At 42.6% G+C, this 20,257-nt stretch overlaps 1 protein-coding gene across 1 annotated transcript; it reads left to right on the forward strand.

Annotated features, from left to right (window-relative positions):
* Positions 1 to 3,986: 3,986 nt before the first annotated feature.
* LOC104518035 (amine oxidase [flavin-containing] A) lies at positions 3,987 to 19,965 on the forward strand. The gene is made up of 12 exons (XM_010167185.2): positions 3,987 to 4,086; positions 5,352 to 5,443; positions 8,458 to 8,599; positions 10,437 to 10,586; positions 11,882 to 12,041; positions 13,295 to 13,391; positions 14,969 to 15,022; positions 15,941 to 15,998; positions 16,430 to 16,527; positions 17,719 to 17,830; positions 19,292 to 19,354; positions 19,810 to 19,965. Exons 1-12 carry the CDS (start codon positions 4,000 to 4,002, stop codon positions 19,963 to 19,965), a joined length of 1,269 nt encoding a protein of 422 aa, XP_010165487.2. The 5' UTR covers positions 3,987 to 3,999.
* Positions 19,966 to 20,257: the final 292 nt, after the last annotated feature.

The following is a 20,257-nucleotide window of genomic DNA, read 5'->3' on the forward strand; positions in this document are numbered from 1 at the left end:
ATACAAAACACAGCACCCTGAGGGCTGTTACAGGGAAAATAAACTCCATCCCAGCTCCAGTGTTTATAACATTAGTAAATAAGGACTGGTTTTCTGTATTTATTTGCTTAAGATTTTCAGAGCAAGGTAACACTTGACAAAAGATGAGCATTTGAGAAGGCTTCACATTGACCATTTAGTCTTTCCTTCATCTAGTTTTAAGATTAAGAGATTTGGGTGAGGCAAGTAAGTCTGTGACTAAGTCTGTGCAGATCACTGTAAATCTGCAGTTCAGACCCGGGAATCACAGACAGGCCAAGGCACTGCAGTGCTTGCAAGGCCAGACCTGCTGGAGATGCTGAGCAGGGAAGGATGCCCACCTGAGGGCTCACACTGTAGGGAGCCACTGCTCCAGCTGTGTGCCTGGTGTATGGCCCAAGGGCAATAGCAATCCCTGCCCTGGGGCGCAAGGGATGCTCCTCCTGTGCTTCCTGATCCTCCTGTGCTTCCTGATGTGCAGCTCATCCTCAGCGTAGAAGGCAGGAGCCAGACTTGCCTTTTTCAAGACTGGCAAAATTGTCTGTTCCTCTTTGAAACTTGGAATGGTGCCACAGTAGGGTGGCTTCCGCTTAATTCTTGTAGCTACGGCTACAAACCACAGCGTAGCCCTGGGCAGGGAGAAGACAGACCTTGCAGAGCACATCTCTCTCTGCTGCCTTCTTTGTAACCACTGAACTACAGTGCTTGGGGATATTGTTTCCTTTGGCTCGGTGTGGGGTAACTAATCCAGGCAGGCAGCAGGACTCAAATCTGAGGTCTGCAGGAAAGGGCTCAACACACAAGGAAATGAAAAAAAAGTTAGATAAACTCTGTGGGTCAGTCAGGCAGCCTTGTGTTAACGTGGGAACAAAGCCAGTAGGTTATTTGCCTTTCAGTTAAGAAAACAGTAGTTCTCAAAATAATACACCCAGAACACTCTAAACTTGTTTAAAAATGGAATATTGCAAGACCTTGCCTGCTTGCAGTGAGCTCCTCTGTGAAACGTGCAGCCAGAGCTCCTCTGCCTAGTAGGGAAACAATATCAAAACCAAATGAATAGCTTAACAGCCCCGGGTCATTTGAGCTAGATTTATTCCCTGCTGTGGAGATACTTGTGCAAGAGAGGGGGTTGAAAAACTGATGTGGGTAAAGCTGTTTGGTGCTCTCTCTCTGGTGGGCAATGGGCATTTCTTTCCTGGAATTCATCAGAAATGGGCTTTTCTCTGATCAGCTCCCACCTCTTACAGGTTCAGGCCCCCTATACAAGGAGTTAGTGTGGTTGTGAACTATTTCAGCCTCCTGAATTCAGTCTCGGCCTCTTCCAGGTCTCTTAGCACTGTTGTATTTTTCCAGCTTTTCCTACCCTTGTTCTCTCTCTATTCTTACTGAAGTTACAGGGTTTTGAATGCAAGAGAGGGCAGCAAGTAATGCAACTTTAGGCTGTGTTAATTATCAGTTGGCATTTCATAGTTCTCAGGGGATAAAATGTGTTTTCCCATTGATCTTCCTGGGCTAAGCCATTGACCAAAGATGAGGAGATAACAGTATTTTCAGATCAGTAGTGAAAGGGTAGTTCTTTTTTCAAATAGCAGATAAGTGAATATCCAGTGTTATACATGTCATACCAGTAGCTGAGGTCATAAGATTTCTTGATCAGTCTTCAGCAATTTGTGGTCATGGTGGTCTAAAGCTAGTATAAAGGTGGGAAATATGGAGGAACATATTAGGTAGCCAGGCAGCAGGCAGGTTCTCTCACCAGTTGCTCCATCTGCAGCAATCAGGATAGTCTGAGACTTCCTGAACCTGTAGTTGCTGAACACAGTAGAGTTAATAGTGGGAGGTGGAAAAGCTGTTTTGGCAGAAACCTCATCATAGAGTTACTGAAGGAGACTTTTATGAGGCTGTTATTTCCAGCAATATAAGGAATAGGTTAGGCTGAAAACAAGAGGAGGAGAGGAACCTTAGAATAAGTTACTTTTTTGACTTTCTTTTTAAATAAGTGTTTATTTTTTGAGTTAAGTAAGCCAAGGATAGATATTTGCAAGTTGCAGCACTCAGTAGAAGCACAGTTACTTATCAAGAAATGTTATGAAAAGAGTTCCCACTGAACAGTGAAAAACTGGGAAGTTTTCCATACCACTCCTGAACAGTGGGCTTATCTTTTCCCTTTGTCCCCATGCAATATCAACATGACAACTTCAGTAATAACTTATCTTCACTTGTTGCTGGGCAGGCTGACAGCACTGCACCTCATCTCTGCTTAAGGGCAGGATTATTGGTGTCAAAGCATGTCAAGGAAGACGTGTTGTTGGCACCTGCATTCCTGACCAGAGTAAAAAGTCTAGCAATAAATGAACTTTGAAGGAGCAGTATTTTATGATCACTTTGATCACAAAATGTTGTGCAATAAGAAGATAATTATTAGCAGTTTATTACTGCCTTGTATCAGGATTTCCTTGTTTGATACAGCAGCGACTTATGATGGTAGAAGCTGTAGCATGCAGTATATCACTAGCATGCATTTTTTGGAAGAGGCAGTGTCATGCAGAGGATGCCGAGAAGATGACAAAAGTTGACCAAAATGTGGCAGTTAGGCTTTTTTACTGCTTTTTTGCCCAGAGGTGTGGTAGAAGCCCCATCCCTGGAAACATTCAGTCAGGTTGGATGAGGCTCTGAGCAACCTGATGTCCTTGCTCACTGCAGAGGGGTTGGACTAGATGACCTTTAAAGGACCCTTCTAACCCAAATCATTCTATGATTCTATGAAAGCTCACTATGGTCTCCAAATTTCAATTTTTGTTATGGTCTTTGCAGAAAAATGTTCTGAAGAATATCAGGAATCCGTATGTATTTACACACGCACACACAATTATCAGTGGGGAAGAGCAATAAATTCTCTGTCGCTGAGTGTGGGGAAGGGGTATTTGGCTCCTACTTTGTGTCCCCCTGTCCCTGGGTCACCATCTCATGCATTTGCAGCACTGCAGCCTCTCTCTTGGTCTGTGCAGTGGGCTGGCATGGTATACATTGCACTGAAAAGTTTATTGCACACAGCTCAGCACCACAGCTCCTACTTATCATGGTCCAGCATGTTCGCTGCGTTCTGCTACGTGACCTCCTGCAAACTCTTAACACACCTGGAAGAACAAACATTTAAGAAGTCTGATGAGAAATTTGCTGTTGATTTGTATGGGAGAAGATTCAGAGCAATTTAATAAGAGAAAATGTTGCCTGCTCATCCTCTTTGAGATTAAAGTTATCACAAGGAACCAGCTGCCATTAGATTGTTTTGCTTATCATGATATCACAGGATTATCTGAAACAGGCCGTATTCCTGTTGCAGCTGTGTGTCATACACATTGTAAGTACTGATACCATTTTTGCAAGTGCATGAAATTTTTCTTCCTGCAATCAAAAACGGTTTTTTGGGTTTGGTTTTTTTTGGTTTTTTTTTGAGGCTAGGTTTCTCCCAAGGCACTTGGCGTAATGAAGAGATGTTTGCTTTTTATAGGTGAGGTGTACCATAAAGGTGCTTAGATACTTGAAAAGTTTAAAATGCATGCAATTTTAGACCCATGCAAATCTTAGGATGCATATTTCAGCAGGCAGGCAAACATTAGATTCATTTATATGTAATGATGAAGAATGTTTAGGAACAAGGAATATTATTACCTCCTTGGCCTCCTTAGACCAGAATTTGACAACCTGATCAGAACAAATGTACCCCTCCTCATCTCTTCTGAATAAAAAAAATGTTATTGTCCTTTTTAATGTCATCTGTTTTAGTTTCATGCATTCCATTGCTTACATGCATGTGCAGAGGGGAAAAAAAAAAAAGAAAAAGGTAGGTCTTTTGGGGCAAAAAGTCAACCACGTCATGACTCCGAGCATTTTGTGTTCTTGAGTAATGAAGATATGCTCTGTTGTGTTTCAGTTGCTTGTGTTCTTATGTTCTTATTTTAGGGAAAGTCACGCTATTTCATGGGTATTTCCCCTCCAACATGGAATCCCTTGGTTTATCTGGATTACAATAACTTCTGGAGGACCTTGGACAAGATGGGAAAAGAGGTAGGCTGTGTAAATTGCATCTGTTTCGTACAATGTTCATCTCACCATGAGTAAATCTGGTTTGGCTCGTTTTTTTTTTGTCAGGCTTTTTATTGCTGCTTTAATATATATTAAAAAACCAAAACATCCATCAGGAAAGATATCTATGTTACCTGGGAACTATCAGGAATAACAGGGCTTCCTCACTGAGAAGGAGTTGGACTAGATGACCTTTAAATGTCCCTTCCAACCCAAACCATTCTATGAGAGGATCCAAAAAGATCTGGGGGTATCTAGGACACATGGGAAAAAAAAAAAAAAAGAGAGATTGAACATCAGTGTATGTACTTTCTCACGCCAGGGAAAACCATTCCATGAGCTGGGAGATAAAAAAGATTTTTCCCCTTCCCCTGTGACAGCCTTTTTGAGTAAGGATGGTTATTTTTTGCAGCTGCCTGAGCTGGGCTCCAGTTTGGCTTCACAGTAATTTTATTTCTAAAATTCTTAAACAGTAAATGCCTTCAAAATTCAAGCAGTACAACTGCAGATCTTCCTGCATGCAAGAAGTAGCCACTGGAGCATCATGCTGTCTTTCATATATTTATCAGTTGCCTTATAATCTGGCTGTAAACCAGAGGCCCTACCTTACAGTAACCTTCAAGCATAACTAACTGTATTCCTGCAAAGGTCATCGGGTTTATGTGGTTTTGCAGCATCAGATTTGTGCAGGATACTGCACATTTTTTTGGTCAAATAATATGTATTTTTTAAAGACTCAAATACAGTGTCCTTCCATGTCATGGTGCTTACATGCAGTGGATTCTTACTGAGAATTTAACTGTCTAGAACTAATTTAATAATATCTAGACATTTTTGCTCCCTCCGTAGTTAACAGAGAGACATAGGGGCCTTCAGATACCTGCCTTGTAACTGACTGACTCTGATTAGAGAAAAAAATTTTCCTTCAGCTGTTAGAGGACACCAAGACAGCTACATTAGAATAGACACCTTCACTTGTGAACAACTAAAGGCCAGATGAGTCCCAACGTATGTGTATAGTTCATTGGTCAGACAAAGCCAGATGTGGGGTCATGGTACAGTTCATGCCTAAACGTATGAATGGAAACTATTCCATTTAGTGAATTTATTCCAAATCTACAACCATGTGCAGGGGACAAAAACAACTCCTGGAAAACAAATCAATCGGTTCTGTGCTACTAACTAGCTATGATCAGGCAACGATATAGTACTGAATAATTTAATGAATATTTTGCTTCTGTCTCCAGATTCCTCTTGAAGCACCATGGGACGCTCCGCATGCTGAAGAATGGGACAAAATGACCATGAAAGAGTTGATAAATAAGATTTGCTGGACCAAGTACGTAACTTTTTATTCACTTTGAAATCCAGGTGCAGAATGATAGTGCCCCCCTGGCAAGTTCTAGGGTGCAGATGCCTACAGCTGGGGTACAGGTGGTGAGAGAGCAGGAGGTGTTTGAGATGAGGCTGGTCTTCGTGGTGGGTTGTTGTCAGGCAGTGGCTGAGGGCCTGTGGAGGGTAAAGTGGTACACAGAGCTTGGGTTGGCTGTCAGATGGGATTAAAGGTGCTGGGGAAACCTGGGGGTTGCTTCAGCAGGCATGCACAAGAGGGTGACAGCGTGAGCTCTTCTCACCATGCTTTCACTTCACTCAGTTGGAGAACGTGTGCCTTTGGCTTTAGGAAAAGCAACATATAATCAAAACTCTGCTTTGTAGGTATGAACAAAGGTCACTTGCAGGTACATAAATGGAGGCAGAAGGAGATGAGGTGGCTTCCCCAGCCCCATTGTAGGCTAGGAGCTGAGGAGTGCTGTCCTCATACTCAGTTATGTCCTCTCCTGTGCAATTATTGTATGTGTCAGCTTTTACTGTGTGAGCTGCATCACATGTACCATGGAGCAGGCAGGGGCCACTGGCACATCGGAGAGCAGCACGCCGTGCCAGAGGGCAGCTGCTCTCCAGTGGTCGCTCAATGGATGGGGCAGTGTGAGACCCCAGGAGGAGGGACTGAGCAGCTGTTGGCCGTGGAAACTCCAGAGAAGTTTCAGCAGTAGTGCCTGCTGGGCCTCCAAAACCCTTGGAGGAAAATGAGGCAGCCAAGGCAACCTCTCTTGTTGCCTTTCACCTCCCTGGCTGGTTTGTGCCTGTGCCCGGTCAGGAGCTCTGTGTTTCTCCCAGCAAGCCCGTGGCTGCGCTTGCTCAGCTCTGCCCCTTGCAGTGCACCCTCCCTCTGCTCCTGGGAAGCTGTCCTTGAATGCCAGCCAACTATCCTGGGCCTCTTTGCCCTGCACAGTAGTTTCCCATGAGATGCTGCCAAGCAAGTCCTTAGGACAAAATCTGCTCTTCCAAAAGCCAGGGTTGCAGTTCTGCTCTCTGTTTTAGTCCTCTCAAGATCTTAAACTCCACAGTCTTATGGCCACTGCAGCCAAGGCTGCCCTTCACCTTTGCAGTATCCAGCAGATCTTCCTCGTGTGTGTGTAGCAGGTCCAACAGAGCATCAGTGCTAACTGGTAGGAAGAGGACTCAAGGTGATACACTGTCTGGAAAATGGCCAGTGTGTTTTGTATGTCTGTGAGGGACCACACTGTACAAATCAAAAAGCCACAGTGTTTCATATGGAGTGTTGACAACTGGAAATACTCTTTTCTTCCTTTCCTTTTTCAATTAATTCTCTTTATAAGGCAAAGAGAAGTGTGCTTATATGAGCACTTGTATCGCCGCTTGCTGTGCCAGCCCCTGTGCTATTCTGTAATGCTCTCCTCCCTTGCATTCAGTGTATTTTATTTGTGTGGCTGTGCTCTGTTTGCCCTTTCACTCTGACTGTGGTTTAGCACCGTGCCTGCAGCTTCCTGACCAAAACTTTCCATTTGAAATTATTTGACTGGCTTAAATCTTACTCCAGCTCCATGTGAAACAAGGTACAGCTATTTGGACTTTAGATTGCTCTCTGTGGCATTGCAGTTTTCTTTATAATTAGTTTTATGAGCCATTTGCCTGCAAACTCAGTCACTTTGAACTACTCTTTCTGTTGCAAGTGCACTGGCTCTTCCTCTTCTAGTTTTTACAGTTCCCCTTAGTCAGGAAGCCAGTGGAGTATAAGCAGAACTGGGTTTATAGTGATCTCTCCTGTAACACGCTTCTCTGCAAGACTGCTTCTACTGCTAATGGTTTTGTAGCGCTCCAGTTTTAATAGATGTGCTCAGCTGAAACACGTTCAAAAACTCAGTAAAAAGCCATTTTATATCTTCAAGCCAAGCCACATTTTTCTACATGTAGTTAAAAACCATAGTGCCCTGAACAGGAAAGCTCTTCTGCAGCATTTTCTGTATGACTTGGGTCAAGATTATAAAAGAAGATTTGTTTGTCACGTGTCACAGATCAGCACCTACTGATCCTAGAGAGATTTTTCACATTTCTCAGGCCTGAAGCTGCTACAACTGTTTAGTGTCTTGGTGCTTTCAGGGTTGTTGCAGGGGGTTCTTGCATGCAGGATGTTTTTATATCCTGGCTAACGAAACAGAGATGTCTGGACTTCACACCCAGGGAAATGAGGTTATAAAAGTTTATAAGTTACATATTTTAGCCCAGATAACTTGCATAGTTCCTTCCTTTAGCAGATGATTATAAATTCATGTTGTTTTATGAAACTTCATCCAAGTCAAAGGCCTTTCAACTTCTTTGCAAAATGATCTCAATTCTCTTAGCAGTCTGTAGCAAATGGAGGAAATGTGAATAGTCAGGTCCTCATTTCCTGCTTCTGTAACTCTGTTTACATTCAGAGAACTTCCTATAGTAGACAGTTGACCCTCTCCTTATATTTATGGCAATGATTGACAATTTGGTTTTCTGGGTTATCTACCATGTCTGGTTCTTGGTTTCACAAAACCTCTGTGTAGCAGTGTTACATGGGAGATGGGGCATGTCTTGGCCAGCTGGATGGTTGAGTCCCTCGGGATCCATCAGACCTTGTGAAATGAGGTACCTGATGAGCTTCCCATGGAGGAAAAGTGCAGAAGATTTTCACTAGCTAGCTACCAAATGCATTCTTCTCTTGAGAAAAACATTTGTTCTGATGAAAGGAGTAGGAGCTGGGAAACTATTTAAAGAAATAAGTGAGGTGAAATTAGTGGGATTTCAAATTGAATGGGTAAATGCTTTGTGAGGGAGGGAGGTGCTGATATGAACCCATTGAAACAGTCCTGCTACAGCCTGAAAAATTAGATGGATATAAATCATCTTGGCTTTTCTGACTTTGTGAAAGCAACCCTTACTGAGAATAACAAAGAAAATCCTGAAAGCAGTCAGGAAGTCACATTTACTCACTGCCTGTTTCTGCTCTTGTGTCTCATGCAGAGCTGCTAAAGAATTTGCTACTTTCTTTGTGAATGTCAATGTCACATCTGAGCCTCATGAAGTCTCTGCTCTCTGGTTCCTGTGGTATGTGAGGCAGTGTGGGGGCACAGCCAGGATTTTCTCAATCACCAATGGAGGCCAGGTACAAAATGTCTCATATTCTTCCTCCTCTCTAGAAACTATAAAGAGCAAGCTGAGTGTTGTAGCCATTAAAGCCCTGCAATTAATGAAAAGAGGACAAAACACCAAGTTCATGTGGCACCAGAGACAGTTATATTCTTATGAGGCGGAACAGCCCTCTCAGCTAACTCGGTACAATGAAGAATTTTATTAGCTAGACTGTGGGATAAATTGGGATAATGTAATCAATTGTTTTTTCCTGTTTTTTTTTTCATTCACTTCAGCACAGTCTTTTGTTACTGTTTTGTTGCTTTTTTGCCAGTTTATTTTCTATGGGTTACTTAGCACATTTCAAGAGTTCAAAGCAAGTATACTTCAGAGCAAAATAATTTTTTTTTTTTTTTTTTTGCATTGAGGCCTCTAGTAACAAAGGGTTGGAAGTAAATAGCAAAAGGCCCTTCCTTCTTGGGATAGCTCACACAGCAGCATGTTTTGTGAGCTACTTCAGACTGTTTCTCACCTTGGTCATGGCAGGTGCCTCGTTGCCTGCAGAACATCATGGTCTTCATGTGATTGTTCTGGATGATATTTCAGAAAACAGGAGAGGGGGCTGTCAAAATAATGTGGATGTCGGCACCCTTTCCTAGCTTCCTACCTCAGTTACCACAGCCTCAGAAAACACAAGTGGCATTTCAGACTTAAGTTACCAACAGCAGAGGTGGAGACAGTACCACACCCTTCCAAGTGTGCTGGGATAGGGAGACATTAAGAGCAGTTGCCTGGAGAAATGTGAAGTCTCCATCAACATCTATCCATTGGAGTAAGGACAACCATGCATCAGGAAGGATGTAAATAGAGCTAATGCTGTCCTGAGGTAGGAGCAAAACCCAAGAGCCTTCCTTCTTAGGAGCCCCTCAGACACATTTTCTGTCCCACATCAGCAGCTGCTAGGCATTGCAGCAAGAATTAAAAATAAAATTAATCCCAAGATACTCAGCTAAGCAAGACCTGTGGAGAGGGGAAAGCTAGCCTGGGAAGAGCACTTCCTTTCTTTGTGCCTGGATGGGGCAAGCTGTCTTGGTTTCTACCCTCCTTCCCTCTCCTGTCACCCCAATCAAAATCAGTTGAGCAAAAATGCTAAGGGTTTCTTACTTAGTGGTTGTGACGAGTCTTATAAAACTTCAGGCAGCCATTTCAGTCTTTCAGCAGAAGACTTTGTGGATCCTTTCCTCCCTGCCAGTAGCAGCATCTTACGTGTAGAAGTGAGTTGCTTGATATAACACTAGTGGCTGATAGATTAAAGAGGGTTAGTGCTTCCCGTGAGCCTCTGCACAGACACTGCAAGGAAATAAGTGTCACAGATTGTGCTTTTTTCCAGACAGCAATGTCTTTGTGTCTTCCCAGGGACAGATAAAGCTCATTGCCTGCTGTGTTCGAGGCCAGACCCAATTAAGGGTTTGTCTTGCTTCTGGGCTGGTGCAGGCTTTTGCTGTAGAGATGCAAGTTGGTGTTTTTGTCACGTGTGAGTACAGTGATGGGTAAAATACTTAAAACCTCTTTTTAATGAAGCGATATGTTTATACTAGCTAGAATACCTGCATTGTATTTGTTTGTTCTCTAGGCTTCAAGGGTCCTTAAGCCAGCTAATTGAGGAAGCCATTGCAATAGTGGTTTAGGCAGCAATCCCCATTGAGGCTCAGGTTAATGCCTTCACTTTTCTGGAAGTTTGGACCTCTTTATCCACCCTTAGGACTTTCAGATTTGGCCTGATTTGATTATGAGCAGAAGTCATATTCAATGTTATTCTGGTTAATGCTGGTGAGTTTTTGTTTGTGTTTCTTTTTCTGTTTGTTTTTTAGGAGAGGAAGTTTAAAGGGGGTTCTGGTCAGATATCGGAGAAAATAATGGAACGCCTGAAAGGCAAAGTTAAACTGGAGCAACCTGTGGTCCGTATTGATCAGACAGGTGATAATGTCATTGTGGAGACGCTAAACCATGAGATATATGAGGTAATTTGATCAGAATAAAAGTAGAGTGTGCATTTAGTGGGAGAATACATCTGCTGTAGCTCTTGGCCAGATGTAATCAGGAAGTACCTATTTGTGTGTGTTTATTTCTCAGACTACTCTGACACTCAGTGAAGCCTGCTTTATGGATTTATTTATGACCAGGTCTCTTCTTGGTGTTCTGCTAGTTACGTTTTGTCATTATTCTGCCTTTTCTGCCTTAACTTTTTCCATTATTATATATTTTTACATTGTAGTTCTGCATTGAGACCATTTCAAAGAAAGGACAAATAACATCGTTTGTATCTAAGTTTGCTGTTTGCACAACCAAAAAAAGACATTTCAAATGCCTTTAGAAATATTTTGCCTCTGTGCAGTGGCTCTGTGAAATGCTCTGTCAGTACGTGATTACCCACAGTGGCACCCACGGGACAGCAGCTCCCTTCTGCACACAAAGCGCAGCCTGCCACGGGGGTTTGTGCAAAACCATGAGGGTTTGCAGGACCCCATCTCACTGGTGTCAGTGTTTGGAGGATATTTAGAGAAAGTTAGCAGAAAGGGAAGGGGCTATTTGGCAGAGAACCCAGTCTAAGGATGACCTGGAGGAGGGACTCTCTCCCTTCCCCAGGAATTTTTAAACCCCGGAGTTAAACCACTGGCTTCTCTCTGCCTCCATGCTGAGCAGCAGCCAAGTTGGAGGAGATGAGCTTCCCGCACTAAGCGGCCCCACCAGCATGAGAGCACCCGAGAGCAGCAGCATCTGTTGTGATATACTGTCGCCCTGAGCCCCAAAGCAAAGTGTCCTTCATCGCTCCAGTCAGACACAGGACCTGCAAGAAGGATGGAGCATGTTCACGAAAGCTGAAATCATCATCATTGTTGCTTGTCCTGAAATAGTATGCTGTGAACATACACAAAAGTGTGGGTTGTTTTTTTTTTTTTAACCCTTTAAATTTGGGGAAATTGGGTGTTTTTTTTTTTTTTTTTTTTTTTTTGTTTTTTTTTTTTTTTTTTTTTTTAACCTATGCCACCATAGGTAGGTCCCGTTTTCCCCCCTGTCTCCAGCCAAGTTTCAACTCTGGTCCTGTAGTGTCCAGAAAGCTGTCAAAAATCATCTAACCACAAAACATGTTTTTCCCAGCTCCTTTTATGAAATGGCAGAATTATTTTGATCACCTGGAAATATCTGTGTGGGAAAGCTGTTTAACAACTAATGAGAGTGCCTTTCAAACGTGTCCTGCAGGATGAGCTCGTGAGAGGCAGCACTTTGTCTGTACTGACTGTGTTTTGCATTTCAGGGCAAGTATGTGATCAGTGCTATCCCTCCAATCATGACGACGAAGATTCATTACAAACCAGAACTGCCAACAAAGAGAACCCAGTTAATTCAGCGTATGCCTATGGGGTGTGTCATAAAATGCATGGTGTACTACAAGGAAGCCTTCTGGGAGAGGAAGGGTATGTGGGGAAAGTGGAGGACTTGGGAGCCCCATGCTACGTGAATTTTGAAGCTCTGCTGTCTGTCAAGTAATAAATCCAAGAGGGGATTAGATGTGCAAAACCCTCAAACCAAACACACAGAAAAGTGAAAGGTAAAGCTCCTTAGAAAGAAGAGCTCTTCCTCCCAGCCTGAGTGCACGTCTTGCCCCAAAGATGAGTCCAGACCCAAATAGGATCCCAAGTCTCATTGTTGCTAACTGAGGAGGGATGACTGAGAGAATAAGCAAGGTTTCCCTGGGAAGCATTGCTGAAACCTGCAGTGCACAGAAGCAGTGACCCTCCTTCCCCCTGCCAGGGACAGAGTTAGGGCAGCCAAAGAGAATTTACAGCAGATGACAAGGAGAGCTTAAGGTGTAAGCAAGACCTTTCCCTGTTTAATCCTCTGTTCTACGGACTTGATATCTCTGAGGACCGGAAAAAGTAGGTTAGCTTTTTGTTTAGCTCAGTATCCATGTGCTGCAAGATCATGTGTTTGTCAGCTTTAGCTGATACAATTTCCAGAACTATTTGTGTGAGCAGATTAGTTTCCACTTCCTATGTAATGATGCTGAGAGTTGCAGTGGGCAAAAATATTTCTTAGTCAAAAGAATATAATTCTGCATGTTTCAGGGCATAAACTGGCCACTGGGATTAGAAAGAAATGTAGGAAGGTTTATAAATTTTTTTTCTGTCTAGGATTTTTTGCATCTGAAACATGCACTGATGTGATACTAAATTAGATGGCCTGTGTTTCTGCTGCAATACTGTTATGGGACGCCATCCCTGACAGTCTTATCGTCAGCAAAATCAATACAGGATGTGAATTTGAGCCCGCAGTGAGCGGATGTAATTACACTGGGTTTTGTTGCTGCTGCTGTTGTTGTTTTGGCCAAAGTTACTCATGGAATGAACCATCTGTTTATTTTTAATGTTTATTTCCCCCGATATAGAAAGCCAAAGGGACTTGCAACAATCCAGAGAAATTCCTTGCTAAGTAATGATGGAATTTAAATATGACTTTTATAAGTCTGTGTGCAAAACTTCCCGGAGTCAGAGGGAAGAGAGTAGAGAGACTGTTACAAAAATGTTTCAGATATGTAGGTATTATTGGTGATGAAAAAATTACTGTACAATTCCTTTTATGGATAATTTTCCTTACTCATTACTATCAGAAACAATGATCTTCAAAAAGTTTCTCCGAGAATCATTTTGTTTTCTTTCCCCCCCCTTAGGTTATTGTGGTTCCCTCGTCATTGAGGATGAAGAGTCTCCAATTGGAATAACCATAGATGACACGAAACCTGATGGATCTTTCCCTGCCATTATGGGGTTAGGAGCTTCTAGCCCATACTTACAGATGTGTATTTCTTTTTGTATGAAGGAGCGGGAGGAGGAGGAAGAGGGGCAATGGCCAGGTTACATCTGTGGTGCCCACTCCCACAGCCTTCACAGATGGAGGAGAGCACTTCTGACAAGCCTCTTGTGCCTCTATAGTCCGTATAAGCTTTTAGGTGAAGCTTCTGCTGCAAATAGCCTAATACAAAGGAGATGGTTGGGAAGGAATTGGTGAATTCAGCTGTAATTCATTTTAAGTGTTCAGCTAATGGTTTTTTTGTTTGTTTGGGGTTTTTTTTGCTGTGGAGTAGATTTAGAAATAAATCCCTTTCTTACCTAGCTTCATGAGCCTGTATTTTGGCTTATGTTGGGCCTTGTATTTAGCACCTGGCCCAAAATGAAAATGCAGTTGTCTAAGTAACCCTCATTTACCTGCTCTCCCCATTGAGCTGAGGAAAGACAATGAGCATCAGCTGGTGGTTGACTGGGGCAGCAGCTGTGCAGTGAAGAAATTGGGATTCTGGAAAAACTCCAAAGTAAAAAACTTGTAGTTTGGACAAGCAGATGGGAAAATACATAACAGCCTTGACTTGTTTTTAAAATAGATTAAGTCAATATGAACAAACAATCTTTACAAATGTTTCCACTGTAATCTGAGGTGAGACTGCCAAAAAAAGGCCAATATAAATGTCAGGCAACTACTCCTTAAGTATCTGGCAAGGAAAGCTTGCCCTTCTACTGAACTATACGTGTTTATGGGCAGGTTCAAGGCTTAAAAACTTTCATGACCCGAGAGCAATAAGCTTCCTCCAAACCCCATATGGCAAACAGTTTCCTGCTTTCTACCTTTGGATTTATGCAACTTTCTAAAAGAGCGCAGGAACATACTTCATCCCCTCGGTATCTCTGTTAAGGTCAGATGAACTAATCGCCAAATCTGTTTCCTTCAGGCTGAATAAATATTAATCCCAGCTCTTAAAGGATTGGTCCATGACACGATGTAGCGCTTGTCAGAGCAGCAAGCTCCCATCACTTACTAACACCAAATGACATGATGGCCAGCTGCCTGTGAGACTTCAAAAGCTCAAGAAAACTCAGGGTCTCAGTCCTTTTGGATAAGAGCTAGGTATAAGAGGGCAGGCCGTGCAATCTGGTTTGCTGAACACTGTTTTCTCTCTGCCCACTTTGGGTATAACTGTACTCTCTTGACTTGGTGGAGATGGACAGTTCATTCCCACGGAGCGAAATGAGGCCAGTGCTGGCTGCTTTGAAAACATACTTGCAATCCACAACTTTCTCATCTGGTAGCTGCCAGGCAGTCCTCTTCACCTGCCCCCTGGAAATGCATGCTCTCCCTTTCAATTAACTCCACAGGGTGCCCTGCACAGGCCTTTTCACCCGTGTGACCTGTAATTATTAAGTGATGAAGTATGATGAAAAAATGTCAAGCCCATTACATACCGGGAAAGTACTTTGCCCATCTTTTTTTAGAGTCATTTCAGTCAAGAGCTTGCAAATCAGCTGGGGTGCTGACACTGCATGATATTTATAGGCCATATTTTTCTTTTCAGTTTCATCCTTACCAGAAAGGCTGTTAAACTGACCCATCTCAGTAAGGAAGAGAGGTAAGAGTTCAGAAACTGTAAATATTTCAGAAATAACTCAGTTCTCTGCGATGCTTCCCCACAGGAATATGTGTGTGGATATGTGTGTGCATATGCACGTGTACACATGCACAGTGCAACTACTAATACTGGAAACTGGGGCAAAAATTGAGCTTTTGGCGTAAACAGGCCAAGACACTAACACTAATATCCATCCAGTTATGGATATTTTTGAGTTTCCAAGTCTTGACCACTCTTTCATGTTATCCCTTATCTACTCTGTGTCTCTCTCAACTGAGATTTTTTTGAAGACATTCCCAGGCTGCATCCCCACTTAATGCTGCTTCACTCCAGGGATATAGGGAGCGCTGACCTGTAGTTTTGAGCGGTTTTTCACATTCAGACTGGGTGATACAATTTTTAAACCTCCGTGTTTACAACAAAATAGTTTCTCCATTAGTCTGTGAAATGAACAAACAGTACTTTTTAAATGTGTTTTTTGGTACACATGCAGGTGAAAGAGGAATTCTGCTTAGCAATGTGAGTAGTATTCTCCAGCTCGTATTTTCTTCACAGCTATAGTAAATCTGTAGGGATTTCATTGATTTATATTGCTTCTCTTCTGGTCTTACACCACTGAACATGAGAATGAATTGGCTCTGTGTCTTAAAATAACTGTACAAAGATTTATTTTTTTAGAGTTCATTGCCAAAATCAACTTTCATTTCCCATTCCCTGGGTCCATTTTGGATGTTGCATTCAGGCATCAGCATTTGAAATATTTATGTTAAGATAAGAACTTGAAATCAGACTTAAAAACAAAGCCAAAGACAACTTTCCAATGTATTGTAAAACGTTATTTTTTTTATAAGAAGAGCAATAGCCGAGAGGTTTTTTCCCACTTTTTTTTTTTTCCTGACTCATTTTGTGTTCATATAGGAAGAAGAAGATCTGTGAGGCATATGCCAAGGCAATGGGGATGGAAGAGGCTTTACATGTAAGAAATTAATGCTTGTTTTCACCTCTGTTGTACAGTAATGTTGTTCCTTTGTTCTGGAGGATGAAGCCAAAATTCTTGGTACCTAAAACATGTACCTAAAATTGCATGTTGTGCCACACAATGTGTACTCCCAAGAGGAGGGGAGCAACATCTAGTACAGGAAGAAAAGAGCTGCCAGTCTCATTCTTTACAAGAAAAGAGAAGGCAGTGCATGGTTTAATTTGTTCTGTCATTTCCCCATGGGAGGCTGGTGCTTCTGGAAAAGTGCAAAGATTTGTTTTGTGCAGATGGATAGCATTAGGTAGATGACACGGCACTACTTTGAGAGGTATCCTTAGCCTGTTTTTACCCTCTTCAAAGGAAATTTGGTTTTTATTTTCAATTTCTCTGCCAGTATTTCACTGTCTGATGTTTGCTAATACTTGCAGCCTGTGCATTATGAAGAAAAGAACTGGAGCACGGAACAATATTCAGGGGGTTGTTACACAGCCTACTTCCCACCAGGCATAATGTATTCTTATGGAAGGTAAACTAGAGAATGCATTGCTTTCTAATTCACGTTTCTTAGCTCATGTACAATGATATACCTTATGCAATAAACTTATGGCATATGTAGCATACTGGGGGAACTCCAACCCTCTTTCTGCTCCCCTACTTCCCAGCTAACAAGGACCTTGCTATTGACTTCAGTAAAAACAGTTTTTCTCTTGTGACTTTCAAGGAGACAAAGCAGAGTCACAAAGAGACCTGCTAGAGCCAGGGAACGTTCCCCCCCTAGGTTACTTACAGCATTTGCTGTTATGCAGTATTTGCAACAGATCCCTTTAACGCTTTCTAAGACCTTGAGGGCACACATCTTGGACAGATGAAGAGTCTTCACTGACGGTGTAGGTGGAACATCAGGTTCTGGTGAAGCCCATTGGTCACATGACAAGGGGAAGACACAAAGCACAAGGTGCATGTGGGAAGAAGTCATCTCATGCACAGACTCCTCTGTTGTAATTCATCTGAACACTTGGATAGTGATGGGTGAGGCCTCTAACTCGGGGAAGCTGATGTCAGGCAGCAAGAAGAACGTAATAGGGGGGTTAGATGGGAGCCCTTGGAGCAAGCACATCTCTCTGTGGGAAAAGGAGCTCATTACCTATGGCTGGGTTGACTGAGATGCTTGTGAAGCTTTGCATGGCTGAGGTGCTGGCTTATATGACCCTACAGGATGAATGTAACTCCCTGAATGCTGAGGCCTTCAGCTGCCATCCCCTTTTGGCAGGACTTACAGCCAGTCGAGTCCAGCCTCCAAACAGAAGCTGATATTAGTGACCTGTCACTGCAAAAACATGATTCACATCCCATTGTAACAATAGAATAACAAAAAAGCTGCCATGCAGAAGACATAAATCTATCAGCTGCACTGCATTTCTGGAGGCTGTTAGGATTATCCTTTATCCCAGCACTAAAATAAGGCTTGTATTATTTTGCAAAGAAGCTGGGCACACTGATTTATGCCTTATATTTTCTCTGTCAGATTTTGAGTTTTGTATACAGAAGCAAGTAGTGGTTGTGCAGGGACAGCTTATTGTACTGTGTTCCCCAGCCCAGATCTGCAGGAATTCTGGAGAAATTAAGTTGAGTGCTCCATCAAAGCCCATAAATTGCTTTTAGAAGAATTATCACCTTCCTGTTACTTGTCATCTGACATTCTCAATTTGTTTTGAAGGATCATTCGCCAGCCCTTTGACAGAATCTACTTTGCTGGCACGGAGACAGCTACCCAATGGAGTGGATACATGGAGGGGGCTGTAGAGGCAGGAGAGAGAGCAGCCAGAGAGGTACAGATCATTGGTTTGCTTTCAGCATCTCTATGAAAAGGTTAAAAAGGATTAAGTACAGCTTGGAGTGTCTGATTTCGTGCATCACACCATGTAATTGTGCAGACATTCCTGGAATTGATGGGGAAGAATCCCAGAAAAGGATATGAACCAAGGCCTTTTTAAAAAAAAAACAAAAACAAAACCAACTTTGCTTAGTTTTTTGTTGTTGAATAAAGTGAAGCCAAGAATCTCACCCAAATCAGAACATTACACAGTGTGTTGCTGCACTGGAGATGTAAAGCAGAGGTCATGCCATATACCTATTGTCTAGAGGAAAAAACACTCCAACCTGATGCTGCCCTTAGGTATACTACCACAATTTCTAACAAGTTAATCACTGTATGTATTAAAAGTAATTTAAGTCATTACAAATGTTCACAGCTATTTCCTATGTAGCAATCTTGAAATCTTAGCATTGTTCTCATTTCTGACCTATCCCTTCTGCTTCTCCTTTTACGAGAGAGTACCGTTAGCTCGGCTTTATGAATTCATAATGGGCGGCTCTAATAATGTCTGAATCTCTTCAGAATGACACGCATTGGGCTGGCTTCCCAGTCACAATGAAATCCCTTTACAACAGTCTGGAGAGAAGGAAAAAACCCATTAAAGGGTGTACATTACAGCTACAACTGCTGCACGGCAGAGCCATGGAGTTGTTATTTAAAGGAAAATCAGCCCTTTGCTTCCTTTTGACAGAACATCATATTCACCTTATAATCATCATTACTTGCTCTGTCTCAAGTCACCTAATTTCTCTCTTTTTTTTTTTTTCTCCATGCCTGTGAGAAGTAGTTACAAAGATGGTGAGCTGTCTTTTCTAGAGACATTAATTTGCCTCTAAGAACCTCCGTGATTGTTACAATCAGTTTATTTTAAAGAAAAATCTTCAATGAGTTTTGTACTGCCTGAATAGCCAAGAGATAACTGTGGAATTGTATGCTTTGAAAGCCCCAGAATTATATCTCTCCTCTTTCTAGTTTGTGATCCAAGCAGCATCACTCCTAACAGGTTCTGTGTCCCGAGTGTGTGGTGGTAACCTCACATTGCTATTTTTTAAACTGTCACGTGAAAAAAACCTTAAACATCTGGAGAAGCTCCGTTTCAACTAAAAACCAGGACATGAGTGAAGTCTTACTTTTTATAAATGACTGTGTTAAACTGTCCTTTTATCCTTAAAACACTGGTTAGGCACGCGGCTGTTTGATGACCAGCTGTCATGTATTTACACAAACTACCAAAACTGCCTCCTTCTTCTCTCTTTGCTGATCTATCACTCTACATTTTCTGGTCCAAAGCACTTTCAGCTTTTCAGTCATAGTTATGCCTTATATCAGTGTCACCTTGCTCTGCTTTTCCAAAATTGAAAGTAGTGTGGGTTTTAATTTTTTCTCATGTGGTACACATATTTTTTTCTTCTAGATATTGCACAGTATGGGGAAGGTGTTAAAGAAGGACATTTGGATGCCGGAGCCAGAGTCAAAGGTAGGACAGACTTTCTCATTGTCACCTGGTCAGGCTGTGGTCCCTGCTTTGGTGAGGTTTTGGTTGCCTCATGTGTGCTGATGGTGTTTTTTGGGGGGTTTTTTGACTCATCTGAAGAATATTGTTGCCCCTGTCTGAGGGTGCATGGTCAGGAGCCAGGCACAAGGATCTCAGAGCCTGGGGGACTGCAAAATGCAGGAAATCAGCATAGTTCTGCCCAGACCCAGGTCATGGTTTTAAGCTAAATACAACCTCCTTCCAGTCACAAGTAACTTCACCTTTGCTTTCCTGTGGACAACAGAAGACAGAGTTTCACTGCCCTGACCCTCCTTGCCCCTCAGTCTGGTCCTCAGGAAAAACCTGTGATCTCTCCAGCCTAGTGGGGTTTGTTTGCTGCCTCCCTGCTCACGCAGTGCGGGAGACCCTGTGGTGGCACCATCTCCTCTCTCCCCCAGGATGTCCCAGCCCGACCATTCAACACCAGCTTCTGGGAGAGGAACCTGCCGTCCGTGCCTGGACTGCTGTGCCTGCTTAGCTCTACCATGTTTTTCACTTCTGTGGCTGCTGCAGGGCTGTTTGCCTATAAAAAGGGACTACTAATTCGGAACTAATGGGGACCACACGTCCAGTGGAAGCTGCATATTCCTCCTCCTTCCCTTTTACCAGATGAGTGTTATTTTTGAGAAAAGCATCATGGACAACTGGAAAGGGCAAAAGTTGTTCTCCCTGTGATTTTTCTTTTTAGTACCCTAATTAATGCATCAGATCTACTGCAGTTGCTATCAGCTAAACAGAAATAAATCAACTGTGGGGGCGTTTCTCAAATTTACCTTTTTCTTGTCCATTTGTTTTGATTGGCCATGTTAATATCAATGGTATATTCCTCATACAGGCAAGGCAAAA

This window comes from Antrostomus carolinensis, unplaced genomic scaffold (assembly GCF_000700745.2).
Source record: "Antrostomus carolinensis isolate BGI_N321 unplaced genomic scaffold, ASM70074v2 scaffold16954, whole genome shotgun sequence".
Taxonomy (NCBI): domain Eukaryota; kingdom Metazoa; phylum Chordata; class Aves; order Caprimulgiformes; family Caprimulgidae; genus Antrostomus; species Antrostomus carolinensis.